This window comes from Aureococcus anophagefferens (assembly GCF_000186865.1).
Source record: "Aureococcus anophagefferens unplaced genomic scaffold AURANscaffold_13, whole genome shotgun sequence".
Lineage (NCBI taxonomy): Eukaryota > Pelagophyceae > Pelagomonadales > Pelagomonadaceae > Aureococcus > Aureococcus anophagefferens.
In genome coordinates, this window is record NW_008705573.1 from 126,895 (window position 1) to 151,446 (window position 24,552).

Sequence of the window (24,552 nt, forward strand, 5' to 3'; positions counted from 1 at the left end):
GCGTCGAGCTGCGCGTCGCGGACCCGGCGGACGTGGCGTCGCTGCTGGCGCCCAGGCCCGCGGCGAAGGCGCCGCCGTCGAGGACGAGCGCCGCCGCCCTCCCGTCGACGGCGAAGCGGCGGGCCGCGCCGCCGGCCGTAGTCCCATTGGTGGGCGTCGCCAAGGAGGACGACGTCCTCGCGAAGCTCGCGACATTCCCGTTTTAAAATGGACGGCCTAGTCGCCGCGGGCCGCGAGGAGGGCCCGGAGGGGCGCGTCCGCGAGGTCGTTCGCGAGGCGCGAGAGGTTCGCGAACTGGATGGGCGTGAGGAACTGGTTGCCGACGCCGAGGAAGGGGAACTGGCCGCAGGGCAGGCAGGCGCAGGCCGTGTGGCAGCTCTCCGCGCAGAGGCCGTTGATCTGGTCCAGCCGCAACTCCGGCGTGGGCTCGTCGAGGTCCAGCAGCTGCTTCGGGAGCACGGTGACGTCGCAGTCCTCGGCGGCGACCTCGCGCGGGTGGATCAGGGGCCGGCAGGGCCCCGCGCAGCCGTCCTGGGGCTTGCGCATCTTGACGACGAAGACGTCGACGGCCGCGCCGTCCGCGTACGTCGCGCTGAGGCGCGCGTAGTCCTTGTCCGCGATCTTCGGCGACAGCAGCTCCGCGACGGGCAGCCGCGGCTCCGGGCCCCGGTCCTCGAAGTCGTCGTTGACGAGCCCCGCGGCCGTCGCGACGCCGAGCGACTCCTTGAGGTAGTTGAGCGCCAAACCGGGATCCTCCGTCGTGTCCACCACGACGATCCAGCGGCAGCGGCGCCGGAAGAGCTCGACGATGCCGATGCACTCCACCAACCCCCCGTCCGTCAGCGTCAGGAACGGCGGCGGCCGCGTGCCGAAGGACGTCACCTGCATCAAAAGGTGCGCCTGCTGGATGATCGGCGACGCGAGCAAAAACCGCGCGGACTCGCCGTGCGTGAAGACGGAGAAGCAGATGGCCAGGAACATGATCAGGAAGCCGACGCCCGCGTAGATGGGCGACGCCGTCTCGTAGATGGACCGCTTGTCGTCGGACTTGCTGTAGGACGCGGCGCTGAGCATGAAGAGCACGTAGACGGACGCGAAGAGCACCATCTCCTTCGTCCGTAAGTTCAGCGTCGCCGCGAGCTCGTGGTCCGCGAGGGTCATGTCCGCCGTCGCCTTGCTCCCGGGCCGGTGCTTCTCCAGCACCTCGTCCGCGTCCGTGCCGCACGCCGCGTCCGTCGGGCACTCCGCGACGTTCGCGCAGAACGCGAGCCCCGGGGAGATCTTCTTCGCCGCGTCGTCGTCGTCGGACCGCACGGAGAAGCGGATCGTGTCGCCCATGGTCAGGTTCAGCACCTGGAGCGCCAGCCGCAGCGCCTTGGACTTGAACTGCGTGAGCACGAAGCCGTCGATCGCCGCGCCGGAGATCGCCATCGCGCGCGACAGCGACAGCCAGCGCGGCGGCCGCGCGTAGCCCGTGTGCTTGCCGCCCCAGGCCCGGGGCGTCAGCACGAAGGGCTGCCCCCGCTGGTGCGCCGTCTCCGGCCGGCGGAACTCGTTGACCGTCGCGCCTAAAATCAGATTCGGCGGCGGCACGCCGCCCGCGAGGTCGCAGGTCGTGGCGCAGAGCGGCGCGTCGGCGCCGAGCGCGAAGAAGGCGCGCCGCAGGCTCCGGGCGTAGAAGCGGTGGAGCGTGCGCGGCAGCTCGTGCTGCATCGGCAGGTGCCAGATCGCGGCACCGCAGCTCACGAAAAACACGACGGACCACCACGTCGCGTCGTACGGCAGGCCGTTTTCGACGAACTGCTGCTCCGTGACGGGCCCGAAGACGCGGTACTGGGCCACGTAAGAAATGGCAAAAATACCGAGCAGCGGGCCCACGACGCGCGCGACGACGCCGAGGAGCAGCGGCGACACGACCATCGCGAACAGCGCGGCCACCGCGAACAAGATGCCGAAGAAGACGAGGCACCCCACGGCGAAGGACCGCTTCGCGACGATGGGCGTCGACCGGTCGTCGCAGATGTCGAGGTAGGAGTCGTAGGTCCAGTCGTAGTCGCTCCAGTCGAAGAACTTGGCGCACGCGCACTTCACGTCGTTCGACTCCGTCGCGTAGCCAAAGTCGTAGACCTCCATGCCCATGGTCGCGATGATCAAAACACTATAGACCACGGCCGAGAGCGCCAGGCGGCTGCAGAGCGTGAGGCAGGCCCGCGTGCGGAGCCAGCCCAGGTGCTTCGGCGCGCGCTTGAGAGCGTAGGGCTGGGCCAGCTTCAGGAAGCACCAGAGACCCGTCGCCACGCAGGCGGTCACCAGGGAAAAGGTCGGGATCCAGGAGTAGTGGGACCCCTTGCTGCAGAGCTTCGCGCGCATCGAGTGGCCGTGGTTCAAATTGACCCAGACCGTCGCCGGGAGCGCCCAGAAGGCGACGAAGGTCAGCACGTTGGCCGCCGGCATGCCCAGCAACAAAGCCACGAAGGCCGGCACGTCGCAGCAGCGCGCGTAGGGCGAGCCGCGCTCCCTGCCCGGCGCCGCGTTGAACGAGTGCGCGCACGTGATCAAGTAGCCGATGTTGTCCTGCATGCGCGCGACGAGCTCCGCCGTGCGCAGGCGGAACCAGTCGTCGGCGGCCTTGCCGCCCTTGGGGCAGGGGGCCTCGCAGTACTGGAGGTGCGTGAGGTAGGCCGACGCCGTGTAGCCGCCGCCGCTCACGGCCGAGAGGTGGTCGACCTCCTTGAGGAGGCCGAGCTCGCCCATCTTCATGAGCACGCCGCAGTCGAAGGACGCCGCGCGGACGCCGCCGCCGCTGAAGCAGAGGCCCAGGCCGTGGGTCGAAGCCGGCTTCAGCCCGAGCGCGCCGCGGCGCTTCTCGACGCTCGCGTCCTCCTCGGCCAGAAGCGCCGCCTCACTGAGCGTGTCCTTGGGCGTCGGCGCGTCGACGCCGTCGTCCTCGCAACATCCAGCCTCGGCGTCGGGCTGCGCGTCCACGAGGGCGACGCCCGCGCCGTGCAAGGGCGACGGCTGCTCCATGTTTGCGGACGCGATTGGATGCGGACCCTTGCCTGCCACAACTCGCCAAACGTGCCGTGCCGGGCAAAAAAAATGGCGTTGCCGTGTAGCAATGTGCGCAGCTCGCCGCGAGTTTCGCCGGCTTTGCGGCAACACTCAACTGTTGTCGTTACGCGTGGTGCCTCGCGTAGTGGTCCTGGAGCTCGTCGGGCGAGTGGGCCTGGAACGCGCATTCGGGGCACAGGAAGCCCTCGCGGCTCCCCGGCGGCCTCGCGGCCCCGCCGCCCTTGCACGGCAGGAGCACCTGGTCCGCGAAGTCCGGATTTTTGTACGCGTCATCCAGGAACAGGACCTCGAACTTCGCCGACCGGTTCGCGGCCGCGTGGTCGTCGACGGGCTCGCCGACGAGGAGCCGCCCGTCCTTCGGGTGGACGCGGCAGAACGACCCGCCGCCCCAGTTCGCGCCCAGGCACACGAGCGGCGAGCCCTTGACGCCGCGCGGCGACAGGTCCAGGTCCCACTCGGCCCAGCCGCCGAAGCGCGACGACGCGCACTCGATGGCGCCGGAGAAGGTGATGGCCAAGTACTTGCCCGACACGGGCGACCGCAGGCCCAGAAGGTGCGCCCGCTTCTCGTAGAGCGCGAAGCGGCAGGTCGCCCGCAGCACGTCGACCTCCTCGCTCAGGCCGACGTCCTGCCCCCGCGCGCGCAGGTAGCGCTTCGTCGCGAGCTCGCGGAGCGCGACGTGGCCGAGGAGCTTCGGCGTGGATCCGGCGGACGCGTGCGTGAGCCGGCCCGCGGCGCGCGTGACCTGGCGCGTCGTCGACCAGAGCCGGTCCATCTTGTCCTGCAGCCGGGGCACGCGGTCGTCGTGGTCCGCGAGCTCGTCGCCCAGGGCCTCGCCGACGCCCCGGAGGTCCTCGAGGCCCTCGGACAGCGCGTTGACGTACGCGTCCTGCTCCGCGAGCGCCGCCTCGCCCTTGGACCGGGGCGCCGGCGCCGCGGCGCCGCGCGCGCCGGCGAACAGCGCGCTGCGCTCCGCCGCGTCCGCGCCGTGGCCCCGCCACGCGGCCGCGGCGGCGTCGCGCCGGTCGCCGGGCGCGGCGCCGGCCGGCGCCGGCGGCGGCGCCGCGGGCTTGGGCAGCGCCGTGAACTTGTTGCGCAGCCAGCCCGACCAGGTCATGTTCGCCACGACGCGCCGCGACTTGTCGATGACGTACTGGTTGCTGTCGGCCACGACCTCGGCGCGGTGCAGGGCCTCGCCCTGCTCGCCCAGGCGCGTCAGCGCCGAACGTCCGTGCTCGTAGGCCTCGTCGAGCGCCGCCGTGCCCGAGCGATCCTTGACGATGACGCCATGCGGCTGTTGTTGTTCCGCGGCGCGCGGCGGCGCGATGGACAGCACGACGCGGTCCTCCTCCGTCATGAGTCGAGAAACATGCTCCCCAGCTCGATCGATGCCTCTCGCGCCCTGCCCCGCGCGCATGAGTCGGAGAACATGCTCGAGTCCTCGATCGATGCTTCTCGCAAGCGAGCCTCAGCGGCGCTCACCGCGCCGCGCGCGCAGACGGCATGATCGGAGGGAGGGGGTCGTTTACTATTTTGTGCGTTTTGGTCGTGTGGAATGGGGGGAGGAGGAGGCTCGCGTGGCGAGGCCGCGGGCGCGGTCGACGGAGCGCGCGCGGCTCGCGCGGCGCTCGCGGAGCCGCGGCTCGCGGGCGGACCTCGGCGCGGCGAAGGGGAGAGACGCCGCGCGCGTCTGGCCGCCGGTCGGCGAGAAGGGCCGGTGGTGGTCCGGACGCGGCCGGTCGGGCCGAGCGTCGCGCGTTTGTTTTCGGTTCGTGGTTCGAGCTCCGGGCGCCGGTTCGCGGCGCCGCGGCCCGTGTCTCGGTGGTCGTCCGCCTCGCGGCGGGCGCGCGCCGACGACGACCCGGGGCGGTCGTCTTGGTTCGTCTCTCGGCGCGCGGCCCGGCGACTTCCGGGCGCGGCGCGACGGCCGCGGAGCCCGCGGGAACGGGCTCCCGGCGGCGCCGAGGCGGTGCGAGGGCCTCCGCGCGGGAGGCGCTCGGCGTTCTTCTTTGCGAAGCAGCCCGAGGACTTGGGGTGGCTGCGTCGCGACTTCAGTCCGCGCCCGGCGGCGCGACGTCCCAGAGGCGGATCGTGCCGTCCTCGGAGCCCGTCGCGAATCTTGTGCCGTCGGGGTGGTAGCGGAGGCAGCGCACGGGGCCGCAGTGGCCCTTGCGCTCGTGCGTGATCGCGCCGCTGTCGACGTCGACGGAGAAGACCGTGAGGTCCGAGCCGATGTCGCCGACCATGGTCGCGCCCTTCTCGACGCCTAAAGCGCCCTGGCGCGAGCCGCCGTGGCGGCCGCCCCCGAGCACGAGCTCGCGGCCGTCGGGGCGCAGGGACGCGCCGCCCTCCTCGCGGAAGTGGACGGGGCAGTCGATGGGCGCGCGCCTGACCCGGCCCCAGTCCGCGGCGTCGAAGAGGTGCACGCGGTCGCCCGCGGCGACGGTGAGCGTCGGCCCGAGCGTGCCGTCCGTGAGCTCGAGGTCCATGACGTTCTCCAGGACGCCCGCCTTGGACCGGCATTCTAAAGTGGCGACGGGCGCCGCGGACGCGTCGCGCGCGTCGAACGCGAGGACCCGGCCGTCCGCGGCGCCGCAGACGAGGAGCGGCGCCCCGCCGGGCGTCCAGCAGACCTTGTTGATGGCCGCGGGGCGGCCGCCGCCGTCGCCGGCCTTGGTGGAGAACGACGCGAGCGGCGCGGCCCCCAACCCGCGCTCGACGTCGTAGACGCGCGCCAGACCCTCGTGGCCGCCCGTCGCGAGGCACGCGCGGTCCCCGCGGAAGTCCACGCTCTTGACGATGTGCTTGTGCTCGAGCGTGGCGAGGCACGCGCCCGTGACCGCGTCCCAGACCTTCGCGCTGAAGTCGCCGCTGCCCGTCGCCGCGAGCCGCGCCTCGGAGCAGAGCTGCGCGGACCAGACCGCGCCCTTGTGGCCCGCGAAGGTCCCGATCCAGTCGCCCGACGACGCGTCGCGGAGCATGGGCGACCCGTCGAGGCAGCCGCTGATCAAAAAGTAGCCGTCGGGCGTATGCGGCGAGAAGGCGACCTCCGCCAGCGGGCGCGTGTGGCCGGGGCAGACGATGGGCGGCGGCGTGTTCCCCGCGCCGCCGCCCGCGGCGCTCAGCACCTCCCGCAGGGCGTCGGCGCCGGCGACGGCGGCCGCCATGGTCGCGACGGTCGGCCTGCGGCGAGCACCTCTCCTTGGCTCGCGAGGTCGACCTCGGCGTGCGCCGCCGGGGTCCCGACGCCGTCACAGAGGCCGTGCGCGCCCGACGTCGTCGCCGCGTTGGCGGACGTCCCGGACCCAGGAAATGACCCCCTCGGCCTACGTGGGTCGTTAAACTTCGCCTGATTTGATGTGCGCGAGAGCAGCTTTGGCTGGCTCGTGACCAGTGTCGGCCGCGCTTTTGAACCAGCGCATGGCTTCGTCGCGGTCGCGTTCGACGCCATGACCGTTGTACAAGCAGGCGCCGACGTCGTACTGCGCCGTCGTGTAGCCCTGATCAGCGCTTAGCTTGAAGTATTGGTAAGCTGCCTCAAAATTTGATGCTCCCCGATCATAAAGCGTATGCGCGACAATGGCCTGTGAAATCGCACATCCCCGATCCGCTGCCATCCGAGACAGCTGCTCCGCCTTCTTCCGATCCTGCTTAACACCGTTTGCTCCCTGCTCATATAAGGTAGCAAGAAGGCGCATCGCGTCTACATTCCCGAGTTCCACGCCACGCTTGAAAATCTTCGCGGCTTTCTTCTCATTCTTCACGAGGCCGTGCAAGCCATTCTCGTATGCGTGCCCCAACTGTGCGATCGCTTCTGGCACCTCGTTTTCAACGTGGCGACGAAGGGTTGCCAGGGCCTCCTTCGCCGTATGTAGGCACGGGGTCTGGCAGAGCGGGCACGGCTTGGAGCCGTGCTTGGGACCGAACTTGTTGTGGCACGAGGCACAGACCTTCCGGCAGCAGCAGAGAAAAAGCCCCCCTGGACTATTCACGTCCCATTCATCCAAACAGAGCGGGCATCGCGAGCCCCACCGTGCCGACATCGGCTCCCGCTCCGGGTTCGCCTCGCGCCGCAAACGCGCGGCCTCGTGTTCCGCCGCGATGCGTGCGCGGACCTCGTCGGCGTGCGACCGCGGCGCGGGGCCGTAGAAGACCTCCTTTGGGGGCGACGGCGGGGGCGTTGGCGCCTCCGCCCGCGCCGCCTCCGCCGCGCGCTCGCTCCGGATCTTCTTGCACGCCTTCCGGTGGCCGCGGTCGCGCCAGTCGATTCTTTGGCACTCAGTCGAGCAATACTGGGTGGTTCCACAGGGGCAATTAAGTTTCGCCGTCTCCCCGCAGATGGTGCAGGTTAGGCGGAGCTTCAGTGCTTTCGCCCGGGCCTTCTTGGCCTCGTACTCTCGCTGCTTGACCTGCCAGGTCATCTCAGGCTCCCCCGGCGTTTTGGGGGGGTCCATCGTGTGCCTCGCGCGTCTCCTGAGTTGTTCCGGGTCACCAGAGGTCCACTGTGTGCGTTTGTGTCGCGTGTCGCGCGGCGCGCCGCCCTCCCTGAGCGAGCAAAAGCCTGTGGCGAAAAAAAGACTCGATCGAGGAGACGAGCGGCCCCGCACGCCGCCCCGCCGCCACCATGCGTGAGATCCTAGACCAGGACAACGCGTACCTGTTCTGGAAAACCTTCGACTGTCTCCTGCGCGCCGCCGCGTCGAGACGCCCCCCCTCGCCTGGTGTTTCGACATCGTTTCTTTCAGATGGAAAACCCCAGGTATGTCGTCGTGCTCTTACTCCTCGCCGCGTCGTTCCGGCTCCTCATCAAGATGTCGCGCACGGAGCTGCTGCTCCCCCGGCCGAAGCGCGTCCCCCCGGCGCGAAGCGAATCGCGCGCGGCGCGGCTCGATCGAAGCGCCGACCGCAGGTACGTGCACCGCGACGCCAAGTTCACGAGCTACGACCTGGGCCAGAACTGGTCCTGGGACTGGTGCCTGTGCTTCCGCGTGCGGCCGGAGACGGAGGCCCTGGCCTACGACGCGCGGACGGCGCGGTTCACGCTCCGCTACGTCGTCGAGCGCCTGGAGCTCGCGGGTCTGGAGACGAAGCTCTTCCGGTCCGTGGACCGGGGCCTCATCTTCGTCAAGATCCGCGCGACGGCGCTCCGGCTCAAGGAGGAGGCGGCGCGCACGGAGTACGGGCTGAAGCTCGAGCCGCGCGAGGTGGTGAGGCGCGTCGAGCGCGGCTACCGCGACGCGCTCGGCCAGTACGTCTGGTACCCGCGGCGCGACGGCTGGACGCTGCCCGACGTGCCGGGCAGGGTCTTCAACACGGCCATCGTCGACAGCGAGGGCCAGTCGCCCTTCGCCTACGAGGCCTACGCGTTCGGCCGCTACGACCGCCGCGCGGACGTCCAGTCGGCGTACGCGACGTACCTGCCGTCGAACTCCATCTTCCGCGGCGTCGACCGGCTCAAGCTCATCAAGAGCATCATGGAGGCCGACGGCAAGAACCGCGGCGCCCAGATCAAGCTCGGCGAGCTGCTGGCGAAGGACGCGCTGCGGGCCGCGTACCCGCTCCACAACGCGGGCGAGGTCGCGGCGCTCACGGACCGCTGGCTCACCTACGCCACGCCGCCCTGGCGCATGCCCGTCGACGCCATCAAGGACTACTATGGCGAGAAGATCGGCACCTACTTCCACTTCCTCGGCCACTACACGACGTGGCTCGCCATCGCCGCGGGCCGCGCGGAACTCGACCGCCGGTTCGGGGGATCCCCCCCAAACTTCAGAACTCTCCATCTCGGTCACATCGACGTCGATTCGGCTGATTTTTGGACGCATCGAGTGCTCTCGTCGAGTTCTCGAAGCAGAGCAGAAAGCGTCGAACGGTCGCATACGCGCACATTGAAGTCGGGTTGGAGATTCGAGTTCCGCGCAGGCCGCGGGCGTCGGCATCGCGACGTACCTCGCGCTCCTCTTCGGGCGGGGCTCCGGAGGCGTGCTCCTGCCGCTCTACGCGCTCTTCGTGAACCTCTGGGTCACGGGCTTCCTCGAGTCGTGGAAGTCCGCGGAGGCGACGATGGCCATGCGGTGGGGCATGTCCGACTTCAAGACGTACGAGCAGAACCGGCCGCAGTTCGTCGGCCGCGAGATCCACTCGCCGGTGACGGGCATGCCCGAGGTCTACTTCCCGCGGCGCGAGCAGCTCGTCCTGCGCGCCAAGTCCTACCTCGTCGTCGCCGCGGCGCTCGTGGCGCTCGTCGGCGCCTTTGCGTGCGTCTTCGCGTTCCAGGGGTACATGACCGCGCGGCCCTGGTCCTTCCAGATGGACGCGGACCAGGAGCTCTACGAGGCGACGGGCCGCCAGCCCGGCGCCGTCATGTCGGAGGTCGTGCTCGCCGTCGTCGTCATCGCCGCGTGCGACGGCTTCATCCCCGTCGCGGAGCGGCTGACGGAGTACGAGAACCACCGGACGGACTCCCTCTTCGAGAACCACCTCATCGGCAAGGTCTTCGTCTTCCACTTCATCGCGTCCTACGCGCCCTTCTTCTACCTCGCGCTCGGCCGCGACTTCATGCCCGGCGCGACGCGCGACCGCAAGTGGGGCTGCTCGCCGGGCTCCGACGGCTGCTTCCGCGACGTGTCGAGCCAGCTCGCGTGCATCTACCTCGTGCGCGTCGTCGCCCACGCCTGGGCCGAGGTCTGGGCGCCCTGGTTCCGCAAGAAGCTGTCGTTGGAGGGGTTGGCGCGCGAGACCGGTGGCCGCGACGCGGACGAGTACGTCGACCCCACGGGCCCGCGGCCGCGGAAGCGGCAGCTGTCGCCGGTCGAGGAGCAGTTCCGCAAGGCGGAGTACCACCACCTCCTGGGCTCCTTCGGCGACTACGCGGAGCTCGTGATCCAGTTCGGCTACACGACGCTCTTCGTGACGGCGTTTCCCGTCTGCGTGGAACTCAAACAGTGCGCTGGGTGATCCCAACCAAACTTCAGAACTCTCTAGCTCGGCTGATTTTTGAACGAATCGATTGCTCTCGTCGAGTTCTCGAAGCACGACAGAAGATCTCGCGTCGAACCGTTCGATTACGCGCACATTGAAGTCGGGTTGAAGATTTGATTTCCACACAGGTTCCCGTTAGCGCCCTTGTTCGCGTTCGTGAACAACTTCATCGAGATCCGCACGGACGGCTTCACGCTGCTGCACCACACGCGGCGGCCCTGGCCGACGGGCGCGTCGGACATCGGCATCTGGATGAGCTTCCTCGAGTTCATGTCGAACGCGTCCGCGGTGGCGAACCGCGCGCGAATCGAAGACCGGTTCGGGAGCCGAACTTCACAATTCTCTCGCTCGACCAAAGTCGATGCGGCGGATGCTTGGGCGAATCGAGTGCTCTCATCAAATTCTCGAAATACGGTCGACGTGGTCGCGTCGATGACGCGCACATCGAAGTCGGGTCGAAGATGCGAGTCGCGCGCAGGTGACGAACGCGGTGCTCGTCGCGTACACGCACGACTCGTTCGAAAACCTGACGACCGTGACCCGGCTGCTCCTCTTCGCCTGCTACGAGTACGCTTTAATCGGCCTCAAGCTCACGTACCAGATCACCGTCGACGACGTGCCCGACCACGTCGTCCTCCAGGTCGCGCGGTCCGACTTCCTGTCGCGGAAGATCGTCTCCAACGAGCGCGACGAGCAGAAGGGCGCCGTCGACGTCGACGCCGTCGTCGAGACGACCGTCGTCCACCAGTCCGACCCGGAGATGGCCGGCGACGGCGCGAACCTCGCGTAGGCTTTACTTGCGAAAGCGCGGGAGCGCGTCACGCGCGAGCATGCGGAGGAGGTCCGCGCGGAGCCGCGCGAAGAGCGCCGCGGGGAGCGCCCCCCCGCCGTCGATGGCCCCGAGCGCCGCTCGGCGCGGCCGCGCGCCCACGTTGACGGGCGTCGGCGCGTCGTCGCGGAGGAAGTCCCGCGCGACGGCGGCCGCCGCGTCGCGGACCGCGGCGTCGTCGATGGCCGCCGCGTCGAAGAGCGCCGCGTAGGCCGACACGGCGTCGAAGAACGCGGCGCTCTCGCCGCAGAAGGACGTCTCGAGGTGCGCGCGGAAGGCGGGGTCCTCGCCCTCCAGAAGCTTTCGGACCTCCGTCGCGCCCGCGTCCGTCCGGAGCAGCTCCGCCTCGAGGTCGCGCCGTCTTTCCTCCACGAGGAACGGCCCCAAGTTCGTCCGCGAGAGCTCGTCGGCCGTGTGGTGGAGCAGCGCGTCAAAGAGGTCCGCGGGGAGCGGCGCCTCGCCGTCGAGCGCCGCGAGGCACGCCGCGACGTCCCTCGGCGGCAGCGACACGAGGTCCGGCGCGGCCTCGCCAACATAAAGAACGCGGATCTCCTCGGCGACGCGCCGCGCGTCCGCCGCCGGCGCGCCGCCCTCGACGAGGGCCTTGTAGTCGCGGCAGCGCAGCACGAAGGACAGGTTCTCGCGCGCGAAGGCCTTCTCGAGGTGCGACCCGAAGCGCTCGACGTCGAGGCCGCCGACCTCGACGAGCGAGAGCAGCCTCGACTTCTTCCGCCCGCGAAACGCGGCCGGCGCCGCGGTCTCCGGCGCGGGCGCGGTCTCCGGCGGCGTTTCCGACGCGGTCTCCGGGGCGGGCGCCGCCTTTGCCGCGGCGGTCTCCGGCGCGGGCGCGGTCTCCGGCGGCGTTTCCGACGCGGTCTCCGGGACCGGCGCCGCCTCCGCCGCCGCGGGCGCGGTCTCCGGCGGCGTTTCCGACGCGGTCTCCGGGACCGGCGCCGGCGCCGCCGCGATCTCCTCCGCCGCGCTCGCGGGAGCCGCGGTCGTTCCGGAGACGGCGCGCTCGAGGGCGCCGGCGACGAGCTCGTCGACGACGGCCGCGACGGGCAGCGGAGACGCGAACGTCGGCGCGGACTTGGACGTCGCCAGGATCGACGTCGGCGACGGCGCGTCCTTGGGCGCGATGTAGGCCGTCGGCAGCGCCGGCGCGCGCGCCGGGTCGCGCGCCGGGTCGCGCTCGGGCAGCTGGGCCTGCCACTTGTTCCAGCGCTCGGCCTTGGCCAGGACGCGCTGGGCGGCTTTCCGGTTCACGGTGCCCGTCTTCGCGTCGGCGCTGTACATGAACCGCGTCTCCATGGCCTCGTCCCACTCGCCGCCGAGTTTTGACATTGCGGACATGGCCTCGGTCTTCGACAGTGCGTCAGAGCTAGCGCCGGCGCCCATCGTGCTCAAACCGTATTATTCTTCAAGTTTGACTTGGCTGAAACTGTCGCGGCCCAAGAGCAAGAGCCTACCCTAGTGCTCCTGCTTAAACGCCGGATTTCGACACGTGTGTTGCACGCTGCCCTGCATCCTCGCGCCGTCGAGCTTGAACTTCGCCGGGTCGAGCGGGACCACCCTCCTCTCGAGCGGCGTGCCCGGCCAGCGCCGCGCGACGTCGGCGTAGAGGTCGGCGTCCTGCGTCAGCACGCCCAGCTGCCACTCGCCGAGGACGTACTTGAAGCCGTCGAGGGAGAGGAAGAGGCTCTTGCCGGGATTCGCGTCGACGTCGTGGAACAGCACGACCCCGGTCCTCCGCACGAGGCTCGACCACTCGTCGTAGTCGTAGCGCACCTGCGCGGGAGCACTCGGACATCGCACCCCATGAATCGCGGACGCCGCGCACGACGTCGGGCAGCCGGTGCGTGCCGTCGACGTGGAGGACGTCGACCGGCGCGTCGAAGGTCTCGCGCGCGACGTGGAAGAGCCGCGGGACCACCTCGACGGTGGCGTTGAGCCCGAGCCGCGCGGCCGCCCGGAGCACCGTCGCGTCCTGCGTGCACTGCTCCTTCAAGAAGATGTCGACGGCGAACACGGTGTGGCCGAGGTCGCGCGGCAGCGCGAACGCGAACGAGCTGTAGCCCCAGTCGACGCCGAGGTCGACGACGGTCTTCGCTTTCACGCGGGAGACGATCCACGCGCCGAACTCGCAGTTGCTCTTCCAGCTCGTGCGCAGCGGCGGGACCTTGAATGCCTGGTTGATCTGCACGCAGCCCACCGGCCCGGCGAAGCGCGTACCGTCCCTCGGCAAGATGGTCCCGCGCGTCATCGTGCTGTTCATGCGTTTCCGCGCCACGGGTCCGCGCGCCATGCGCGCGGCGACCGCGTGCAGGCACGCGCAGGCTACAGCTATCCTGGTACGAGGCATCGCATCAAAGCAGCGCCTTCATATCGCCTTCATCCATCGATGATGCACAAGACGATGCAGCCCATCATCTCAGCGGCCCATCTCAGCCCTTCCATCCGCTCCTCCTCCTCCTTCGGCGCGATGCTGGCCCTCGTCGCGGCCTGCTGGGTCGCGGCCGTGCAAGCCCAGCAGAGCGGGTCCTGCAACTCGGCCCCGAGCGACGCCTGCTCGACGACGGGCCAGTCGTCGACCTACGCCGAGACCATCAACGGGGACACGCGGGAGATCCGCGCCATGGGCTGCCCCAACTCCAACCCCCTGACGAACTGCCTCGGCGACAACCCGAGCATGGCCGCGGAGCAGGACTGGGAGTTCGACATCCCCGCGACGCCCCGGTTCAAGGCGTCGACCTACTCCGCGTCGCTCTCGTCCGCGACCTCGCTCGGCGCCGTCGGCGGCCTCATCGGCATGACGCTCAACGGCGTCGAGGTGCGGTCCTGCTACGGCGGCACGGCCTACGGCGAGTGCAGCGACTGGTCGTCGTCCGCCGTGCTCTTCGAGTCCGACACGTTCGAGTATTGCGGCGGACACGGGAACCCGCACCACTACCACAACGCGCCGGTGTGCCTATTGGAGCAGATGGGCCTGGAATCCGACGGGTCGTCGCCCCAGGTCGGCTGGGCCGCCGACGGCTTCCCCCTCATGGGCCCCCGGGGCCCCGGCGGCGTCTTCGTCAAGCGCTGCGGCGAGTCGGGCGCGGACGCGACGTACTGCGTCGACGAGTGCGGCGGCTACTACGGCGCCTGGAACGGCAACGACGACTTCCTCTATCGCTACTTCCTCATGGGCGACGACGCCGTCGTCATGGACAACCCGCTGTCGCCGACGCCGACGTCGGACTTCTTCCCCCACGCGCCGCTCTGCCTCGTGGGCTGCGGCGACGTCTACGCGGACGGCAACGACCGCAACCCGGGCATCGGGCGGGAGATCGACTCCTGCGGGAACTCCGCCTCCGACGGCACGGCCGCGGGCTACTCGCCCGTGGCCCTCGGCGGCGTCACGACGGCCTTCGCGACGTACGCGACGTCGTCGGACGACGCCTCGTCGTCGTCCTCGAACGACGACGGCCCGTCGTCGTCGTCGTCGTCCAACGACGACTTCGTCGGCCCCGTCGTCGACGACTACGCGGACGAGGAGGCGGACGGCGCGCCCCGCGCGGCGCCGCTCGCGTCCGCGCTCGCCGCCGCGGTGCTCTTCGCGTTCTATTAGCGCCCGCCTCTAACGTTACTTCGTGCCCGTCTTCAGCTCCGCGGTCCTGCGCTCGTAGAGCTCCGTCCTCGCATTCCCCTTCGCCTCGTCGTAGTAGCCCGTCTTCTGGAGCCGGTCGAGCGTCGCCTGCTTGTAGCCCACGGAGAGCGCGTCGACGCGCCTCGCGGTCTTCGTCTTCGCGTCCCACTCGCAGAGCGTGTCGAGGCTCGAGAACGCGCCGTGCGCGGGGCTCGCGGGGTCCACGGCCCAGCCGACGTCGCACCTATAGGAGCGCGTTTCTTCTCCACCGGGCTCCCAGAGACGCGGATCGCACCAGGTCCAGTTGAAGCTCGCGAGCCACAGCTGGAAGGCGGCGCCGAAGACGACGAACCAGTAGGGCCCGGACACCGCCGGCGGCGCGAGGAAGGGGTTGACGGCCTTGAGCTGGCGCGGCTCCGCGAACGCCGCGAGCACGTCGGCGCCGAAGTCGGACGCCGGCGGCGGCGCGCCGGCGGCCCGCTCCGGCGCGGGCGCCGCGGCGAGGCCCGCGCGCAGCTCCGCCTCCCCCGTCTCCTGCCCCGGCCCCGTCGTCGCGTCGGCGCAGAAGGACGACGGCGCGTCGAGCGCGAGGCTCGCGAGGCCCGCGAGGGGGACCCGCGACCCGCCGAAGCCCGGCTGCGACCGCTGCGCCGACGGCGCGCGCACCGCGACGGCCCGCTCGTCGTCGACGACGCGCGCCGTCTGCGCCCGCAGCGTGTCGACGTCCAGGGCGTAGTAGGGCCCGCCGAGCATGGCGCCCGTGCGCAGCACCTTGACGCTCGCGCCGCCGGACGCGGACACGACGGCCGCCTCGTAGCGCGCCCACGCCGCGGCGTCGCCGCCGAGCGCCTCGAGCGCCGCCGCCGCGCCGCCGGCCGCGGCGCCGAGGCGCGAGTAGGCCACGACCGTGCTCGCGCCGCGCGCCACGGCGTCGGCGACGAGCTGCGCCGCGGCCTTTGCGTCCGGCGGCTCGTCCGTCGCGACGACGAGCGCGTCGATCGCCGACGCGCAGTCGTAGCGGCTGCAGTCCGCGCCGAGCTGGCGGCCGTCGTCGTCCGCGGCCTGCAGGTAGCTCTCCGAGCCCACGAGCGCCTTGACGCGCAGGTCCGCCTTGCCGAGCTCCCGCGCGACGCTGCGGCCCGTGAGGCTCAGCACGCCGGCGACGAGCACGACGCGGTCCTCGACGGTCGCCTTGAGCGGCGCGCTGCGGCGCAGCGATGCAACGCGTTTCGGCGCTTGCAGCGCGCCGGCGAGGCCGAGCAGCGAGAGCAATGCAATCGACGCCATGCGCATGCGTCGATGCAGATCTTTGGCGCACATGCCTCGATCTCTGATTCCACGCGCCGCACCATCACTTCACCATCTCATCAACATGCTCCCTGACGGACGCAGTCGGGCGCGCATCCAAGTGCGCATCCCCTTCAATAACTTGGTCAACATGCGCTGGTGACGCGCCCGCGACCGACTTTCAAGTCGGCTCTCGCCGAGCCCTAGAGCCGAGCCCGACGCACACCACACCGACCCAGGGATAGCGGTGCTTACCGGCCTCGTCGGTACGTGGAGGGCGGCGCGGGGGGGCGTTTTCCGGCGGCGCGTCACATCTTCTTCTGCGCGAGCTGGATGAGGAACTTGAGGCCCTTGAGCCAGTCCTTGTGCTCGCCCCAGTGCGAATTGACGAGGGCGACCTGGACGTTGGACGCCGTCGCGTAGTCGCGCGCGAGCATGGAGCCGACGAGCGTGTGGACGGAGCCGACGACGTCGCCGTCGAGCGCGCCGTAGGTCATCTTCTCCTTGAGCTTCGACACAGATTTGTCGACCTCGGCGAGCTGCCGCTTCTCGGAGCCGTTGAGGGGCAGGCTCCCGAGGTGGGCGACGACGGCCGTGAGGTTCTCGGCGATGGCCACGGCCTCGGGCGACTGGGCCACGGGCTGCGGCTTGGGCGCGGGCGCGGGCGCGGGCGGCGGCGCGGGCGCGGCCGCCGGCTGCGGCGCGGGCTGCCGCTGCGCGAACTGCGCCGGCTGCTGCGGCTGCGCGAACTGCGCCGGCTGCGGCACCGCCGCGGGCTGGGGCGCGCGCGGCGCCGGCACGTTGGGCATGGGCACGGGCGCGGGCTGGGGCTGGGGCGCGCGCGCCGCGGGCGCGGCCGCGACGGGCGCCGCGGCGACGGGCTGCGTCCGCGCGGGCATGGGCACGGGCACCGGCGCGGGCGCGGGCGCGGGCTTCGGCTTGGGCGCCGGCGCCGGCGCCGCCGGCGGGTCCCACTGCGTCGCGCCCGTCGCCGTGTTCGCGTAGTAGGTCCGGCCCGAGGACGGATCCTGGATCGCCGTCCAGGGGTGCGGTAAAGCCGCGCCGTTCGCCGCCGGCGCCGCCGCCGCGGGCTGCGCGAAGGGCTGCTGGGCGGGCTGCTGCGCCGCGAAGCCCTGCTGGGGCTGCGCCGCGAAGCCCGGCTGCTGCTGCGCCGCGAAGGCCGACTGGGGCTGCGGTGGCGCGACGCCCGTGATCACCGAGCTCGGCTGGACCGCCGCGACGGCGAACGCGGGCGGGTGGCCGTCGTAGGCCGGCCCCGCGGACCGGTGGAGCCGGTCCAGCAGCAGGCTCGAGTCGTCGTCGCGGGACGCGCAGTACTTGGCCGCGACGAGCGCCTCGCCCTGGGAGGCGAGCAGCGCCGCGTAGTTCGTGAACAGCCCGACGACCTCGGGCCCGAGCGCCCCGAGCTGGGCCGCCGGGTCGCAGGCGCCGCTCTCGTCGCGCGCGAAGATCGTCACCTTCTCCACCAAATCCTGGAGCGCGAGCGTGTCGACCTTTCCGAGCGACCGGCTCGCCGCGTTGAAGTCGTCGATCCAGAACTTGACGGTCTTGGGCACGTTCACCGCGCACATGTAGCAGAGCGCCGCGGCCTTGTCGTCGCGCGCCTCGTGCTCGAGGCGGCCGCCCAAAGCCTCGCACAGCGCCGGGAACTCGTCGCTCTTGCCGTAGGTCGACAGGATCGCGAGCGTCTCCTCCCACTTGCGCAGGTCGGACGCCGCGACGAGCGCGCCGAGCTCGTTCGTGATGATGGCCCGCACGACGCCGAGGAAGGGCTTCGCCTTCGACGAGATGTCGAAGTAGCGCGCGCGCGTGCGCTCCCAGAGCTCCGCGCCGCCGCAGGACGCGAGCAGGAGCGCGTCCGCGAGCGCGCCCGTCGCGAAGCACGACTCGACGGCCGCGTCGAAGTTGCCCACGAGCAGCGCCTGCTTCACGTCCGCCTCGGCGGCGGCGTCGAGGGGCGCGCCGGGGTCCACGACCGTCGCCGCGTCGTCGGGCTCGTCCGCCGGCGGCGGCGCCGCGGACGCCGCCGCGAAGACGTCCTCGGCCGACGTCTCGTCCTTCGGCGGCGACGGCGGCGGCGCGGCGGGCGCGTCGGGCTGCGGCGGCGGCGGCAGCGTCGCGGCGACGGCGGCGGCGTCGTAGCCGAGGCACTCCAGCAGCTTCTCGCGCGCGTTCGGCTCGAAGATGAGCTGCATGAACGTCCAAACGCGCTTGTCGCCGTCGGACGCCGCGGCCCTGACCTTGTTCTCGCAGAAGTCCTTGAAGTCCGACGCGCCCAGCGCCGCCTCGAAGGTCCGCGACGCCGCCACCAGGCCGTCGTCCTCGACGAGCGTCGCGATCGTCGCCGTCGTCGGCGCCTGGGCAGGACAAGAGTGCGAAATTCCCAACTTCAAAGGCTCCTCTCTCGGCCGGTTTCCACTCGTTTCGGCTGACTTTTGGACGAGCGATCATCTCTCGGAACGGTCTCGAAGCGTGGATGCTTTTTCCAGAACGCGCGCGCGCGGAACACTCACGTTGAAGCGACGTTGAATCACCCTTGTCCTGCCCTGGTCGGCGCCTTCTTCGCGCCGAACATGGCCAGTTTCCCCCCGAAGCCGAACGCCGCGCCGCAGGACCGCTTGAGCCACTTGGGCGCCTTGCCGGACGTCGTCGCCGCGCCGCCCATGGCGTGGACCTGCACGGTCCGGTCGAAGGAGCACGTGCCGAGCACCGCGGGCCGCGTCGGGCACCAGCTACAATGGTAGCGGCGGCCCGCGGCCGCGCCGCCGAAGCCGCCGCCGCCCGGCGGGCCGCCGCCGAAGGCCGACGTCGCGTCGCCAAAGGCCGGCGCCGCGGCGCCGAAGCCGGCGGGCTGGGCGGCGGCCTGCGGGTCCGCGCCGCCCTCGAGCTCGTGGACGCATTGGGTGGTAAAGACGTCCCACAACAACGTCCGGTTGTCGCGGCCGCAGGACGCGAGGAGCGCCGTGTCGTCCGGGCACCACGACAGACTGAGGATGCCCTGCGTGTGGCCCTTGAGCGTGCCCAGGGGCATCGTCGTCGACGACCGCAGGTCCCAGAGCTTGATGACCGGGTTCGCGTCGTCTCCCGACGCCGTCGCCAGATGTAGACCCTCCGCCGGGTTCCAGGCCACGGCGGACACGGGGCTCCGGAAGGACGCGTCGCGCAGCTCGCACCAGGGCTTCTTCTGGCGCAGGTCCCAGACGATGGTCGACCCGTTCTGCGACGCCGTCGCGAGGATGTGCGACACCTGGCTGTTCCACGCGACCCTGGTGACCTCGGCCGCGTGCTTCGCCGCGTTCGGCGGCGGCGCGGGCACGAAGACCGACGGCGCCTCGGGCCGCTCCAGCGACGCGACGAAGACCTCGCAGTCCGCGCCGCCGGACGCGACCAAATGCGCGGACGTCGGGTGCGGGTTGAACTCGAGGCCGTTCACCGCGCCCGTGTGGCGCTGCACGCGGCTCACGTGGGCCTGCGGGTGGCCCGCGAGGAGCTTCGCCGGGTCCCAGACGTCGACGGCGCCGTCGGACATGCCGCCGGCGACGAGGCCGAGCTGGAGGCCGTCCGCGCCGCCCGCGCCGCCCTTCATGCCGCTCCACGCGAGGCTCACGAAGCGGCTGCTCGTCTTCGCGACGCCCGCGGGCTTCGACGACAGCGACCCGTCGCAGAGGTCCAGGGCGTGCAGCTGGAGCGACGCGCCGTAGTCGTCGAAGCCCGCGCCGCTCGCCTCCGTGGTGCCCAGCGCGACGTAGCACGCGTCGAGGCCCGTGCGCGGGCACCACGCGAGCGTCGCGCCGACGTCGTCGATGGATTTGATGAGCGACATGGTCTGCGCTCTTCGCGACGCGCGATGCGCGGCCGACGTGCGGGTCGCTGGCGCGCACGGCGGCGCGTCGCGTCGGCTGCGGCGGCGACGCGAGCGCGGCGGCAGATCTGCGCCGGGGTTGATTTTTGTGGCGCCGGGCCGACGCCTCTCGCAGAGCGCCGCCATGTGTCTCAGTCGCAGCAATCAGCAACTCCCGGTCGCCACACCCACGTCGCGCCTGGAAGGGACTGGCGTATCCGAGTCCCACAGAGGGCGATGTGCGCGAATCGGCTGCCATTCGCCCAAAACGGAGCCGAGCGCCTGCGTTCGTTACGTCTAGTTCCCGGACGTCTCTAGCCGCAAGTCGACCTAGAGCGCCGGTCGTCGCGCGCGCGTATTTGGCGGCGACGGCATTTTTGAAGGGCATCCTTGAAGTCATCTCGCCTTCATCTTGAAGGGCAAAAGGCAAAGCTCTGCGGCAAAAAGCTGCCAGTTTGCGTCGGCGCCGCGTTCACGCGCTCGCACGCCCCACCCATATGGCGCGCCAGTGGCCCGACAAGCGCTCCGGCCGGCCGCCGCAGCCCTGGCGGACGAAGCGCGACGAGCAGCAGTTCCGCAGTGCCCTCGCCCAGGAGCGGTGGCGCTCGGAGAACCCGGCGACGCTCAACGACGCCTGGGCGACGCTGGCGGCGACGAGCCGCAAGCTGCTGGCGGCGGCGTCGCGGGACCGGTCGCTGAGCGCCGAGCCCGCGCCGGCGGAGCGGCCCCGCGCGCCCTTCGGGTCCAGCGCCGCGCGCTTCGCGTCGCTCGTGCCCGACTGGTCGGCGGCGTCGAGCCGCTGCTCGTCGCGGAGCTCGTCGCTCGCGCCGTCGGAGCCGCTCTCCGAGGCGAACAGCCTGCCGGCGCCCGCGTCGCCGCGGAAGCGGCGGTCGCCGTCGCCCGCGCGGCAGCGGCGGGCCGCGGCGCTCCTGTCGTCCGGCGGCACCGCGGCGCGCCTGCCGCCCGAGCTGCCCGCGCCGCCGCCGCCGCCGCCGACGACGCCCGACGAGCCGCCGTCGCCCGTGAAAGCCATGCCGCCGCCGCCGCCGCCGCGCGCGCCGGCGACGACGCCGGCGACGACGCCGAGCCCGCAGCTCGTCCGCGCGGACCGCGGCGTCCTGAGCGTGTCGCTGCCGGCCGGCGCGACGTCCTACGGCGCGTCGAGCCCGGAGAAGCTCGCGGCGGCGGCCTACCCGCCCAAGGGCGGGCCCGACGACGCGTCGAGCGACCTCACGACGGAGACGCCGCTCCCGCGGCGCCGCGAGCCGGCGCCGTCCGCCGCCGTCGTCGTCCGCGGCGGCAGGCCCGGCGAGACCGTCGAGGTGAGCGTCAAGCTCCGCGTGCGCGACACGCCCAAGAAGCCGTCGCCGGAGTCCAAGAGGCCGTCGCCGGAGCAGTGGCGGCCCGCGGGCGTCGGGGGCACGTGCCGCGCGGGCGCGTCTTCCCGCGCGGGCCGCGCGGCGTGGGTCCGCGAGGAGCCCGCGCGGCCCGCGCGCCGGGCCGCGTCGGCCCTCGCGCCGCGGACGCCGCGCACGGGGGCCAAGGCGCCGGCGCCCGAGGACGCGAAGCGCGCGACCGCGCGCCGCGACGCGGCCGGGCTCGACGCGGCGGCCGGCCTCTTCGGCGACTGGTTCTGGCGCGCGCGCGCCGCCGGGGGCGCGGCGCCCACGGTCTTCGACGACGAGCCGGCGCGGCGGGGCTGGCGCGTTTTAGGCGAGGGCGCGGCCGACGACGGCGCGTGGCGCGCGGCGTGGCGGTGCGTCCGCGCCGCGCCCGCCACCGCGCGCGACCGGCGCCTCAAGCGCCGCGGCGACTGCGTCGACGTCGCCCTGCTCGCCGGCGCGTCGACGGCGCCGCGCGACGACGACGACGACGGCGGCCACTGGGCCCACGCGGCGGCCGACGCCGCGCGCGCGGCGGCCGACGCGGCCGAGCGCGTCAAGACGGACGAGCCGCGCGCGCTCGTCGCGGTGCGCGCCGCGGGCGCCGTAGAGCCGGGCGACGACGACGACGGCGTGCCCGCGGACGTCGGGCTCCACGTGCTCTTCCGGGGCCTCGACGACGGCGGCTACGTCGCGTGGCGCGTGACGGTCAGGGCAGCAAAAGAGAGCGAAATTCCCAACTTCAAAGGCTCCTTTCTCGGCCGTTTTCCACTCGTTTTGGCTGATTTTTGGACGAGCGATCATCTTTTGGAACGGCTTCGAAGCGTGGGCGCTTTTCCCGGAACGCGCGCGCGCGGAACACTCAAGTTGAAGTGACGTTGAATCACTCTTTTGCTGCCCAGGTGACGGTGCGCGCGCTCTCGCTCGTGGGCCTCGACCTCGGCCGCGGCGACGCGGCGGAGCAGGAGCTCGGCGCGGCCCTGCGCGAGCTCGCGAACCTGCGGAGCCTCGACCTCGCGCGCAACGGCCTCCGCCACGCGCCGCGGCGCCTGCCGCGCGCGCTCCGGACGCTCGGCCTCGCGGAGAACCGGCTCCGGTCCGCGTCCTACCTCGAGCACCTCGCGGAGCTCGAGGTGCTGGACGTCGCCGACAACGAGATCGCCTCGACGCGCGCCTTCCACCACCTCGTCCTCGCGCGGTCGTCGCTGCGCCAGATCGTCATCCGCGACCTCACGCGCCTCGAGCCCGCGTGGCGCCAGAAGCTCCGCGACCTCTTTCCCAACGCGGTGATTTCTTAAGCTTGCGTTTTGATCTAGTCATCCCGGCTCGTGCGCCAGTAGGAGAGCACGTGCCAGAAAACCTCCTTCGGGAGCGGGCGCGCGACGCGCGCGGCTTTGCTTTTCGTCGGTAAAGACGGGCAATCAAAGAGGCGGTCGAGCTCCGGCGGAGGCGATGCGCGGCCGCGCGCGCAAAGCGAGCGGAGTCGCACGAGCTCGATTCGCGGCGCGCGCGCGTAGGGCTTCCAGCCGCCCGCGGCCTTGACGTCGCGAAGGAAGGCTGCGACTTCGAGATTGCCCCTCCACCTATTGATTTCCTCCGCGTCTACACCATCAGCTCCTTTCGCAGACAAGTCGGCGCCCCGGCGCACGAGGACTTTGGCTAGAGCGAGTGGGTCGCTACGAAAGCCGACGTAATGAAGCAGTTGGTTCCCGTGTCCGTCACGAGCGTTGACGTTTGCGCCGCCATCGATCAGTACGTTCGTCTCGAGCGGGAACTCGCACTGAATTATGGGCAGGGAAGGTTGAGAGTTGCCGTCGTCTACCTCAAGGTTCGGATCGGCGCCGTAAGAAAGCAAAAGGCGTATCGCGTCCGACCGGTCACCTCGGTGCTGACCCTGTGAGCATAGTGTGCAAACCAAGAGGCTACCATGAAGGTGAACCTCTTGGCTAAAATGTTCGTCAGAAAATTCGGGTTGCCATGCCATATGAAAGCGAAACAACTCATTCGGATCGCCACCTTGGTCGAGCCAGCTCCGTAGTACGTCGATATTCCCGCCCAGAGCAGCTTTGATCACATCATCGGGTACTACCATCGCTCAGCCCCGAGGCCGGACTCGCCTCGCGCGGTGTGGGTCTGTTCACGCCCCGCGTCTAAAGCGCCTCTGGCCTCGGTTCTCCACAAAAGACTCGCTCAAAAGTTTACTCAAACCTGCCACAACACCCGCCGCCGCCCAGCGCCCACTCATCCAAACCCTACACAAGTCCGGAGCGAAAGAACCCTTCAAAACACCCCCACCACCACCATCATGCGCCGCGCCACGATCGCCATCCTCGCGATCGCCGCCCTCGTGCTCCTGCCGCTCCTCCACAAGCTCGTCGTCGTCGCGAACCTCGGGGGCTCGGTCGCGCGGGCGAACCTCGAGTCGCGCGTCGCGGCGACGGAGGCCTTCGTGAGCCGCCTCGCGGGCGAGGTCGAGGCGTCGGTACGCGACGACCGGGGATCGACGCGCGCGGGGGATCAGCAGATCTCGCGCGACGTCGCCGATCTCAAGGCCGCGGTCGCGGACGCGCGGCGCGAGGCGGCCGCGGCGCGCCGGGTCGCCGAGGCCGCCGAGGCCGCCGCGCGCGACGCCGCGACGCTCCGCGGGAGCGCGGCCCGCGCCGCCGCCGCAACTACGGCCTCGTCACCTCGTCACCTCGTCATGTCCTGCGCCGCGGGCAACTACGGCCTCGGCTCGTTCAGGAACTTCGTCCTGCCCCTGCGGAAGCTCGGCGCCTACGCGGGCGACGTCGCGCTCTTCGTGCTCAACGTCGACGCGAAGTCGCGCGCGTGGCTCGCGGGCGAGAAGGTCGACCTCGTCTACGTGGAGCTCGCCAAGTGCGTCAAGCTCCAGGGCAACTGCGCGACGGACGAGAAATGGGGCGACGGCATCCCCGTGGGGCTCCAGCGGTTCCGCTACTACCTCGACTACGTCCGGGCCCACCCGGGCTACGACCTCGTGCTCTGGAGCGACTTCCGCGACGCGTTCTTCCAGCGGAACCCCTTCGACGACTTCCGCGGCGACGCGCAGGGCAAGGACCTGCTGTTCTTCGGCGAGCACACCGTGCGCCCGCTGAGCGCGACGTCGGGCAAGGGGCTCTTCACGCGCGCGTGGGTCGAGGGCTGCTACGGCAAGGTCCTCACGCCCGACGTGACGCCCGAGGGCGCGCCCGTGCTCTGCAGCGGCAACGTCATGGGCACGGGCGCCGCGGTGCTCGCCTACCTCGAGGCCTACCTCGCGAACGTCGACGCGCAGGACGGCAACGCGAACTGGCACTGCTGGAGGGACTACGGCATCGACCAGGGGCACCACAACTACATGGCGTATGTCAAATACCCAAAGACCGAATTCGCGGTCGCGCCCTACGACGCGGGGCCGGCCTACACTGCGGGCCAGGTCATGCACGTTCCCGAGGACCTGAAGCGCGACGCGGCCGGCTACGTCCTCCGGGCCGACGGCCGCCGCGCGGCG

General features: G+C 71.1%; 5 protein-coding genes across 5 annotated transcripts; 2 read left to right on the plus strand and 3 right to left on the minus strand.

Moving 5' to 3' along the window:
* Positions 1-187: 187 nt before the first annotated feature.
* Positions 188-4,512, minus strand: AURANDRAFT_71858 (hypothetical protein; the record flags this gene model as incomplete). The annotated part of the gene is made up of 2 exons (XM_009040138.1): positions 188-2,905; positions 3,180-4,512. 2 exons carry the CDS (start codon positions 4,487-4,489, stop codon positions 217-219), a joined length of 3,999 nt encoding a protein of 1,332 aa, XP_009038386.1.
* Positions 4,513-4,580: 68 nt separating this feature from the next.
* Positions 4,581-6,253, minus strand: AURANDRAFT_71859 (hypothetical protein; the record flags this gene model as incomplete). The annotated part of the gene is made up of 2 exons (XM_009040137.1): positions 4,581-5,455; positions 5,776-6,253. Coding segments are annotated over 2 exons (1,338 nt in total), but the record flags the coding sequence as incomplete, so codon positions are not given.
* Positions 6,254-7,817: 1,564 nt separating this feature from the next.
* AURANDRAFT_65082 (hypothetical protein) lies at positions 7,818-10,029 on the plus strand (the record flags this gene model as incomplete). Its single annotated transcript, XM_009039902.1, has 2 exons — positions 7,818-8,870; positions 8,995-10,029. 2 exons carry the CDS (start codon positions 7,818-7,820, stop codon positions 10,027-10,029), a joined length of 2,088 nt encoding a protein of 695 aa, XP_009038150.1.
* Positions 10,030-17,326: 7,297 nt separating this feature from the next.
* Positions 17,327-19,641, minus strand: AURANDRAFT_28308 (hypothetical protein; the record flags this gene model as incomplete). The annotated part of the gene is made up of 2 exons (XM_009040136.1): positions 17,327-18,221; positions 18,353-19,641. Coding segments are annotated over 2 exons (2,184 nt in total), but the record flags the coding sequence as incomplete, so codon positions are not given.
* A 515-nt stretch (positions 19,642-20,156) lies between these two features.
* On the plus strand, positions 20,157-22,339 carry AURANDRAFT_65084 (hypothetical protein; the record flags this gene model as incomplete). Its single annotated transcript, XM_009039903.1, has 2 exons — positions 20,157-21,749; positions 21,944-22,339. The coding sequence occupies 2 exons, from the start codon at positions 20,157-20,159 to the stop codon at positions 22,337-22,339; spliced, it is 1,989 nt and encodes a 662-aa protein (XP_009038151.1).
* Between the last annotated feature and the right edge of the window lie 2,213 nt (positions 22,340-24,552).